Raw genomic sequence first — 11,101 nt, 5'->3', positions numbered from 1 at the left:
TAAGGATGTTAATGTTTAAGTTAATTTTTTTTTAAGAACTGTGATTTGGAAAACCGTTAAAAGGACATGCAATGAAATTCAACCAAGGGGAAGCGGGGAAGTCACTTAACAATGCTATTAAGTGTAATTTTTAATAAGGCTATGATTTATGTTTGTTTGTTTTATGTGTTTGTTTGTTTATAATGTTGTGAAAAGCAATACTTTTTTTGAAAGAAAATGAAAATAAAAACACGTGGATCCCTGGGCCGCCCGCAGGCCGGACTGAGAAGGCGACTGGGCCGCATCCGGCCCTTAGTTTGCTGCGGTCAAGGCAAACCGCGCGGCCTCGGCGGGAATCGCGGCTTGCGCCTGCAGGGGGCGCTGCGCCCCGGAGGGCCGCGGCGAGAACGCGGAGGCGGCGCCGCTCTTGAGGGAGCCGCCGGCTGCCCGTCGCTAGCGCCAGAGGCCCGCTCGGTTGCCTAGCGACCGGGGTGTAAACAAACGGGGGCGCGGGGCGGGCGCGCGGGAGCCGCGGATCTTTGCGGCGGGAGGGAGGGAAGGAGGGCGGTTTCGCGGCGCCCCGCTCCTCTCCTCCTCGTCCCGCCAGCAGCGCAGGCTCCGTGGCGGCGGCGGCGGCGGCGGCGGGCGGCGAGGGGTCGCTCCCGGGGCGGGCGAGGAGAAGCGCGCCTCGCTGGACGGAGAGTTTCCGAGTTCATCCTTCCCTGCAGGCAAAGCCCAGCGGCTGCTTTGCTCTGACGGGCAGCCCGACGGCCAGAGGCAACTATCCCAACTTGTGTTTTGGGTCATTTAGCAAGATCTGAAGCGCTTGCTTGGGACGGGAGCCCTCTTGGCCGCTTTGGGGAGGGGGGGGGCGGCTTACTTCTGAGTAACAGGCCTAGATAGTTACAGATAGGTAGCCGTGTTGGTCTGCCATAGTCAAAACAAAATAAAAAAATTCCTTCCAGTAGCACCTTAAAGACCAACTAAGTTAGTTCTAGGTATGAGCTTTCGTGTGCATGCACACGTGTATCTGAAGAAGTGTGCATGCACACGAAAGCTCATACCTAGAACTAACTTAGTTGGTCTTTAAGGTGCTACTGGAAAGGCCTAGATAGGTTCTGGCTGTAAAGGATCTTTAGGCTGTGGAAGACTCTTGTGACTTGTGAAAGGAAGTATTTTGCAAACTGTCTTTTATTCTTTGCGTGGTTCTGTTGCATCCCTTTTCCCATTACAGTGGTACCTCGGGTTAAGTACTTAATTCGTTCCGGAGGTCCGTTCTTAACCTGAAACTGTTCTTAACCTGAAGCACCACTTTAACCAATGGGGCCTCCCGCTACCCTGCTGCTGCACGATTTTGAAACAGTTTATAGACCACACAGAGATGCACGTTTCTGCAGATATAAAGCATATACAGTGGTACCTCTGGTTACATACTTAACTTGTTCCAGAGGTCCGTTCTTAACCTAAAACTGTTCTTAACCTGAAGCACTACTTTAACTAATGGGGCCTCCCACTGCCCTGCCGCTGCACGATTTCTGTTCTCATCCTGAAGGAAAGTTCTTAACCTGAAGCACTATTTCTGGGTTAGCGGTGGTGCCTCGCAAGACGAAAATAATCTGTTCCGCGAGTCTCTTCGTCTAGCGGTTTTTTTGTCTTGCGAAGCACCCCTATTAGCGGCTTAGCGGATTAGCGCTATTAGCGGCTAAGCGGTGCTTAGCGGCTTAGAAAAAGGGGGGGGGAGCGAAAAAAATCGCAAGACTCGCAAGACGTTTTCGTCTTGTGAAGCAAGCCCATAGGGAAATTCGTCTTGCGAAGCGCCTTGAAAAACGGAAAACCCTTTCGTCTAGCGGGTTTTTCGTCTTGCGAGGCATTCATCTTGCGGGGCACCACTGTAATCTCTAAAATGTTGTTCTTTGTTCCCCCTTAAGTGCTGAAGACTGAGAATATAATGAGGACAGAAATAAAAAGAAACTCAAAGTGAAGATTGCAAAGTAAGCGGGAATTGTTTCACACACAAACTGCAATGGAAGAGATTCCAGTTAAAGTAGCAGTAAGAATAAGACCTCTACTTTCAAAAGAAGTGCTTCACAACCATCAAGTATGTGTGAGGTTAATCCCAAATACTCAGCAGATTATTATCGGAAAGGACCGTGTTTTCACTTTTGATTTTGTTTTTGGAAAACATTCAACCCAAGATGAAGTGTACACAACATGTATTAAGCCATTGGTGGCATCTTTGATAGAAGGGTATAATGCTACCGTTTTTGCCTATGGACAGACAGGCTCTGGAAAAACTTACACTATTGGAGGAGGTCATGTTGGTATGTGTTTGAAACCTTATATCTTATGATGATTTAATTATAGTTTTCTTGCAATGTTATTTTATGTCTCACCATTGGTAAATAAACAACAAGGAAACTTCTGCATAAACTGCATAATCTGTTGATATCTGTTGTGTTGTTGTTTTTTTACTTCTCTTCCTCTTGAAAAAAGACGTAGCCAAAACTCTTCACTAAAATGTGCTTTTTCTGTTATGCAGTGCAAAGAGTAGAGCAGTCTGCCTAACAGCATTTTTATGTTAATTGCTGCCATATTGAAGTATTCTTAATTAGCCAAAGTATTTAAAATGTATCAAACTATTCTAATCTTAGTTTTCTGCTGAAACATGGAATACAGAAGCTATCCAGAACAGAGGGTTAATCTAGGTTACTCTCAAAGTAGCTAAAAATAGAATTTATGAAACAGCGCTTTCTTAGTAAGGGATTCACTTTGGTACAGTACTTCCCAATAAAATAAAAAAAATCTATTAGCCACTCATTATCAGTTGGATTTTAGAAAACACAATGTGTTTGTGATAGGTGGTCTACCTCCTGGCTTTCCATATTAAGATTTCAAGTTGTGCTGATGTGAAGCTGTGCCATAGGTAACGACCACAAAGTAAAATGGTGTTTGTGCCAGTCATTGTCCATAAGGATGCAGAAGGAAGTGTCATTGTCAGGTCATTCTGTGCTATGGTGTCACGTGACATTTTTAAAAATGCATTGGCAGTACCACAATTTACTTATCTATTAAATTTATATATCTCCCTTCCTCCCAGAGGATATAACAATGAACACTACCCACTTTGTACATTTCAGCAATTTATTCATTTGCTGAAGAAACTGGGGAAAATCATAGTGTGTCAGATTAAATTCTGTTAAACTAAGCCATAACTTTTGCACTCACTTTTTAACTACACATCTGCAGGCGATTTGGATAGTACCAATTTGATCTTGAATGCAGACTTAGGAATATAGAAAGCTGCCTTATACAGAGTGTTCTACCACTGCTCTAAGCTAAGGGTCTTGGTTGTTTTTGTATTATGACTCAAAGTCAGAAATGCTGGCCTTTTAAAAAACAAAACATCGTGTTTTTTCTCTTCTTTCTTTTTTACTTCCTGCTAAAGTTCAGAGCGTGGCTTGACTCCACAATTCTAATAGCAGGGTACTGTATCGCTTCCAATATGTTTGCAGAATTCTGAAATCAGACTCCTGCTGTTCAAATATTGATGATGTCAATAGATAGGCTGTTCCATTGTATAGGAAAGGAGCTATTTTATGTTTCCAGTGACCTGGGCTTAGGTTGATTATAACATCAAAACTAGGTATTATAATGAACTACCGTACTTCTCCAAGTATAACACGCCCCCTATTTTTGGGGACTCAAAATTAAGAAAATGGGGGGGGGGGAGAGAGAAATTCCCCAAAGTCGTTGAGCTTTTTGGGGGGAGGATTGCCCAACAGTTGTTGTTGAGCGTTTTTTTAGGGAGAAATGCATAAAAACGCTCACCCGCCAGACTGACTCGTCGCCAAAGCAGCCCTTGCAGCAGCCACCGGTAACAATCTCCAGCTCACAGCAGCAACCTATCCCATGGCCCCACAATGCACTACCCATGTATAAGACAACTCCTAATTTTGAACATGATTTTGGAATTTTTTTAAAAATAGTCTTATACACGGAAACAGTGGCGGCGCTTCATGCTCCGGCTCCAGGGGCAGAGAGCAGGTGGGAGTGTGATGGGCACACATCCAGGGGGCGTGGCACACGTCCTGGGGGGCAGCCGCGATGGCACCCCACCGGGATCACATTTAATCTCTTGAATCATGGTTGCTGGTTGTAGGTATCCATCACCTACCTACAACTGGACTTCATATTTGGTTCAGGCCATTCTCTGAGGGTGTTGAGGGCTCTTTTTGGTCTTATACATTGTTGGATATTTTCAGTTTGGGGGGCATGAGGATGTGCACAATGTGCTCTGTAGGCTTTGACCAATTCTTTCCGCTCTTGGATTTGGCAAATACTTTTTTCAATTTGTAACCAACTATTTGTTATCTCTGAGAGGAAAGATTTATTTGTGTGACCTTGACAGGATTAAATGACTCGTATTCATAAAAGCTAAGAAGCCTTCAGAACCTTTGTGGAATTTCCATGTGTACATCTTTAGCATTTGAATGTACAAAATTTTAGCTGGGTGTTTAGGCTGTTTTCTTGTTTCATTTTAGCATCAGTTGCAGAAGAAGAGAGAGGAATCATTCCACGTGCAATTGAGGAAATATTTCAGATTATTTCAGAAAACCATAATATTGATTTCACTGTGAAAGTTTCTTACATTGAGGTCTACAAAGAGGAACTCAGAGATCTTTTGGAACTAGAAACCTCTATGAAATATCTACAAATTAGAGAAGATGAAAAGGGCAACACAGGTAATTATTTAAACTTAATTTGTCTGTTTGCTCTTGCTTGCTTGGCAGTAAGTAATGTTCTAAATGATTTTTAAAAAAATTGTTTAATCGTTTTTTCGATACAAACATCAACTGCAAAAGACACATACAACAAAAACCATAATAACAATAACACAATTTGACAATTCAGATTTGAATACACTTGATAGACCTACGACTATACCTTTTTAAACAATATTTTCCCACCTCTCATCCACCTACTTCCCACCACTCTCCGCCTTATCGCTTAAATATTCGTTCCAGATTTCTTCATATTTATCCATTCTTATTTTGTGTCGACATGCAATTCGTTCGTATGTAGCTAATCCGTCCATATTATCAATCCACGTGCTCAAAAATAAAAAAATGATTTTTTAAAACATACAAGTATTGATGTCAAAAGTCTACTGCTAATAATGAACGTAACTTCAAGTCTTTACCAGAGATGAAAATATATACTGGATTGGAGCAAGACTGCCCATGGGTAGAACTCTGCTACGAGAATTCTCCTGCTGGAGGAAGTGAGGAGGCAGTATACTCTGATTTCCCTTTTCTCCTGCAACCCAATGTGTCCCCTGTAAAGCTGGTCCCGAGAAGCAACTTCTTTATGCTGGGCATCATTGTTGATGATAATGTCACTTGTGGTTTAAGTAGATGCTTGAAATTAGGCAAGTCTTGAAAACAGATGTGATAACCTGCTGTTTTAATACGTAATAACATTCTGTTTATAGCTTAAACATGTCCACTGTTACCCTATATTTTTTAGTTAGAGTAATTTTTCTCCACCTAAACTGTCTTCCAGTTGTAATATTTCATGAAATTTTCATAGAACACATTTGGCCCTCCAGGCCCCTCTATCCCCACACCCCTGGTGTACTGGTTTTACGGATGCCGATGCTTGTTCCGAAATGAACAGGGATGAGAGAGTGACACAGAGTTTTTTAAAGGTCACAAGAACATACAGCTATGAACTTGGGAAGCAAATTACCTGTGCTTGAACTTGCTTTTCCCTTCTCCCTCCTATTCTTTTTTTCTTGTGTGTTGTGTCTTTTTAGTCTGTGAGCCTGAGTGCAGGGCCAGTCTTAGTACTGATTTTTGTGAACTGCTATGAAAGCCCTTTTTATTGGCTAAAGGACAGAGTATAAATGTTGTAAATAAATAAATAAAATATAACTATAGAGCAGCATTGTCAGCCTTTTGTCTCCCATTAATTCCAATCCCAATTTTTATGCCATTTTTTAAAAATATTATTTTTATTACATTGATCAGTCACTATATACAGAAGAAAAAAGATATAGTATGAAACTTAGTGTGTTTTTACCAAGTCTGACTCTTGCTCCATCTAGCTCAGTATTGTCAACACTGTCTTGTCAGCAGCTCACCAGTTTTAGACAGGATTTGTTCCCAGCTGCCCTGAGATGCCTGAGATTAAATACGCTTTGTGTGATCAGCTATGGTGTGTGTGTGTGTGTGCACACTCACTGTTAAGTTGTGGGTGAACATATCAGACGACACAGCGATTCTTCAAACAGCTATTGTTTATTCAGAGGCCAGAACAGAACTGAACTGAAGGGTTCAGCCAGCCTGCTTATATAGAGCTCCACTAGAAAGTAACTGTAACAACTTTCTGTAACTATCCAGTCACTGAATGTCACTTTCGATCCCTTATTTGCATATGTGGACCTGAACTATCCACAGTATTCCCCCTGCTGGCCCAGGGTGAGAAATTCAGTACATAACACTCACAACACTCTTCCAGATGCTCCTAGTGATTCTGAATTATTGCTTTTCCATTGTAAGCTACAAGTGGAATTGCAACTGATTTTCCCTGCTGTTAGGAGCATTGTGCTTTCTGTTTACACCAGTGAGTGTGACAGACTTGCTGTAGATAGGATCAGTTGCAGCTCAGCACACATTCCCTTGTGGAGAGTGTCATTTAATAACCACACTGTTATTTTTTAAAATTAAAGAGGTATAGTGCTATAAGAATACTGCTGTAGTGCTATAACACTATACTGCATTTTAAAATGTAGGCAGAGAAGCATTGGCAATAGGTAGATTGAACAAACAAATCAGGGTCATAAAATGCTGCCCACAACAAATGTTGCAATGTGTGTTGTGTGGTGATAGGTTCATTTTCCCAATACATCACTGCCACTGTCAAAACATTGTCCATTTTAAAATCCTGGAAGAGTAGTATAAAAAGTGACTGAATGTGGAGATTGTGCTTCTGAAAACAGGTGGACTTTCTGAAGTTAGATTAATAGGGAAATCTAGTATGACAGTGACTGGATGATGGTGTTGTGTGAGGGCCCCATAAAAGGTAAATGAACAAAGTGGGGCAAACACACATAGAATACACCCCATTCAAATATCCCCTCTTCAAATGTTTATAATTAACAGCTGCATACTTTCTAATGCCATAGTTAATTTATGTCAAATGTCTTCTTGAATGAGGCATATGATTTTTAATAGTCTATATTTTGCGGTTAGCTTTGTTTCCTATTCTTTATGGTTTGCTCTTTAAAAATGTGTTTTTATTTTTAAAGTAATTGTTGGTGCCAAAGACTGCCAGGTTGAAAACGTGGATGAAGTAATGAGCTTGTTAGAAACCGGAAATGCCGCTCGACATACAGGCACAACCCAAATGAATGAGCATTCTAGCCGATCTCATGCGGTTTTTACAATCAGTATTTGTCAACAACAACAACCTGGTCAGACTCAGAAGGACACCGATTCTGCGCAAGATTCACCTCAAAGTTCAAGCCAGCTGATTGCTTCCAAGTTCCACTTTGTTGATCTCGCCGGCTCTGAAAGAGTAACAAAAACTGGGAACACTGGTGAAAGGTTCAAAGAATCAATTCAGATCAACAGTGGCTTATTGGCTCTGGGAAATGTGATAAGTGCGCTTGGGGACCCAAAGAGAAAAAGTGCACATATTCCATACAGGGATGCAAAAATTACACGCATTCTTAAGGACTCCTTAGGAGGCAATGCCAAGACCGTCATGATAACTTGTATTAGCCCATCATCTTCGGATTTTGATGAATCACTAAATTCCATCAAATATGCCAACAGAGCCAAAAATATTAGAAACAAACCTATTGTCAACTACAACCCAGACTGGGACCTTATTGATGAAATGGAGTTTGCCATCAAGATACTCCGTGAAACTGTGCAAAACCAGCAGATTAGTGGACAGGTTCCTGGCAGTCAAGGGTCACAGGATTCATTTCGGGACAGAAACAAAATCCGCTCTCTTGAGGAGCAGCTTGCCCAGCTTCAGGTAGAAAGTTTTAACTACCGAAATTGCATGGAAGAAGCCTATGTGTTCCTTGCCGAATTAAAAAATATTGCCGGCCTATCAAAAAGTCAACAGGAAAGATTGCAAGATTGGATATGTGTGGCTCAGGAACTCAGGAGAGAGGCTTCTTCAGTCATTCCCCAGGTAAACTGTGGAAGTGGAGGTAACCAAGAAGGACCACATCACATCACAATTCTTCAGCTGAAGAGAGAGCTGAAGAAGTATCAGGTATTTTACTGTAAATTTAATGCAAGTGGAGACTACATAAAAAGGAAATCTATGCTGTAACGAAAGTTTATCCATTCTTAATCTAGGTTCTTTGTAAATTGCACATACATTGTTTGCTCATCTGGAGGGCAAATCAAATTTGCTAGATGTCCAAAAATAGATTTTATTCATTGGGATAATATTTTAAGCAGAATTGTAAGGTTTGGAGGAATAAAAATCTGCATCAGCTTTACATGGCTGAATTACATATTAGTTCCTTATTTTTTATATTCTTCTGCAGCTTGAATACAGACAATACTATACCACAGCAAAACTGAAGTATTGGGAGAGTCTGACATAAGAGTGAAATATTTATCTCATACAAAATGATGTCTTATATATGGATTGATGTGGTGATACCTGTTTGTAAGGGAGGAAATTTGCCTTTACCTTATTCAGAATTTGCTTTAGAACACTGATAAAACACAATATGCTACATTTATTTTCTTCTTTTCTTAATAATAACAAATTGGCTCCTAATTCATTGACAGAATCTCATTGAAAATAACTGAAATATTAATAGTTGTTTAGTTCTGTGGGGCATCTTTGTTTGTGTGTTGCCAATTTGCCTTATATTTACAGTCTTATCGCTGCTTGGCTGGTGCATGATTCCTTGTTATGTATTGTGGTGACAGAAGGAATCAAACTACTGTATATCTCTCTGCATTCTGCCGCTGAGTGAAAAACTAAAAATTCTCAGCAGGGGTGTTATACAAGGGAAGGTGAAAGTGCAACTCCCATGCTGGTAGTTTTGAACGGCTGTTTCTGCTAGGTCACACATACCTTGTTGGTCTACACTTCATAATAGTGCTAGACACAAAACCTGTAAAGAGAAACTCATTTTCCCATTTCAGCCAAGGTTTACTGTTCTCATTCTAGTCCCTACAGCCAAAAAAATCCCACATGAAACACAGATATATATAGTTGTTGTTTGAGCCAGTTTTGATTACTTCGTAGGAAAAAACCCTTGTTTTTGCTTACTGTGACTGAAAGTCACATACTGTAATCAAAGGCAAAGCATTAATAACCAATAACATCCCTCTTTTAACTTGCTGTTGTCCTAGATTGTAACAAATACTAAGGGCTGTATTTAAATTATATATATAGTAGCTTTGCTTTCTAACAGTTTCTGTTCAGGTGGTAGAATAAAACATATCTAACTAATGGAGGAGTAAGTACATTCAAGTTCCAATGTGCAATTTGTGCAAGACCCTCCATTTCATATATTTGGTATTCTTTTTAACCCCTTATTACCTAGCAGGCTCTTGCTACCGATGCAGAAGTGTTTAGTGAGAGAGAGCTTGAGATAAAAGTATTGCAGGATCAAATACAGAAGCTGATAAAGGAGAATCAAGACTATATGGAATTGCTGAAGGAGGCCCAAGAGACAAATAGGCTACAGGTAACTTTCCGTTGTGCTGGTTATTGGTGAAGGCTGTATGAAGTAATATTAAAGTTGTCAATCTTATATAAATGATTAAACCAACATAGTGGAAATAATCTTAACCCAAGGGAAGTAATCTGCAATGGACGTTATCTGAAAGTCTTAATAGTGATATTCATCTTCATTTTAAAATGTAAGTATGTGTAGGATTGCAACCAAAGTTTGGGTTATGCTGTGTCCGAATTGTACAGTATCATTCTAGATTATTTTTTAAAGGGTGTATTTTGGTTTCTGAACTATGTTTATTATAAAAGTTTAAATATTACATTCCCAGTCATCATACTGTTAACGCTTTGGTGGATTTGACTTGAATGAATCTCAGCATTACAGTATCCCAACTATTTAATTCTTAGCCTGAGTTTTGTTAAGTTATATAGCAACTCTTAATGATGTTAAGCTCACAGAGTTCTGTTTACTTACAGGCAAACAACTCTAGTGCTTAAATTGACCACACCTCACAACATTTAATTACCAATTAGAGCAATCAGAACTTCTATTTATTATACTAACTCCCAAGATGTATCGATTCACTAGAAAGGAATACAAGAGAAATTCAGTATCTCAGCCTCATCTACCTCACAGTGTTGTTGTGGGAGGGAGGGAGGGAGGGAAGGAAGGAAGGAAGGAATTCAGTAGCAAGAACTGTTCAGGCTTATGTATTGGTCAGTGAGGGCACAAATTACTTAGTTTTGCAATTTTGTCAGATGTTTGATAAATACATGTTTTGTTTTGTTTTAAGAATGATAAAATGGTGGAGCAGCAGCTTATAATTGACAGGCTAAATGACAAGTTAGAGAAAATTACAAATGCCTCGGCCTCCAGTGGTGGTTGTGGAGATGGACCAGCTGGTGTAATATCTTCAAAAAGACCATACAGTGTTCCTCTAACTAAACGTTTGGTGCAATCCTTTAATGCTACCGTGGGGCTGGATTCTCGAAAGGTATTTTTTATTTAACAAGTTTTATATAGTGCTTGATTGTAAGAAAGCCTCTAAGCAGTTTAGAAAAATATAAAATAAAACATTAAACTGCCAAATAGTTAAAAACAGGTATTAAAAACATTCAAAAGATGATTTGAAATGTAGGTATGGAAATTACCGTCTTTTTTCTAATACATAAGTACGGTACAAAAGTGACCATTCTCCACCACAGTAAATGGTATATCTGATTATAGATAGGTAGCCGTGTTGGTCTGCCATAGTCAAAACAAAATAAAAAAATTCCTTCCAGTAGCACCTTAAAGACCAACTAAGTTAGTTCTAGGTATGAGCTTTCGTGTGCATGGTATCTGAAGAAGTGTGCATGCACACGAAAGCTCATACCTAGAACTAACTTAGTTGGTCTTTAA

At 40.0% G+C, this 11,101-nt stretch overlaps 1 protein-coding gene across 1 annotated transcript in view; it reads left to right on the top strand.

Moving 5' to 3' along the window:
- The first annotated feature begins 738 nt into the window (after positions 1–738).
- Positions 739–11,101, top strand: part of KIF27 (kinesin family member 27) — a 30,713-nt gene continuing 20,350 nt past the window's right edge. Inside the window, exons 1-6 of the mRNA XM_081881114.1 lie at positions 739–756; positions 1,908–2,300; positions 4,521–4,721; positions 7,289–8,271; positions 9,569–9,712; positions 10,494–10,694. Coding sequence (XP_081737240.1) covers positions 2,003–2,300; positions 4,521–4,721; positions 7,289–8,271; positions 9,569–9,712; positions 10,494–10,694 — 1,827 coding nt within the window. The 5' untranslated portion in view covers positions 739–756; positions 1,908–2,002. The remainder of the gene's footprint in view (positions 757–1,907; positions 2,301–4,520; positions 4,722–7,288; positions 8,272–9,568; positions 9,713–10,493; positions 10,695–11,101) is intronic.

The sequence above is a fragment of the Podarcis erhardii genome, assembly GCF_964252035.2.
Source record: "Podarcis erhardii genome assembly, chromosome: 11".
Taxonomy (NCBI): domain Eukaryota; kingdom Metazoa; phylum Chordata; class Lepidosauria; order Squamata; family Lacertidae; genus Podarcis; species Podarcis erhardii.
The sequence above is the reverse complement of the archived record's forward strand: the minus strand, read 5'-3'. Positions and strand labels throughout refer to the sequence as shown.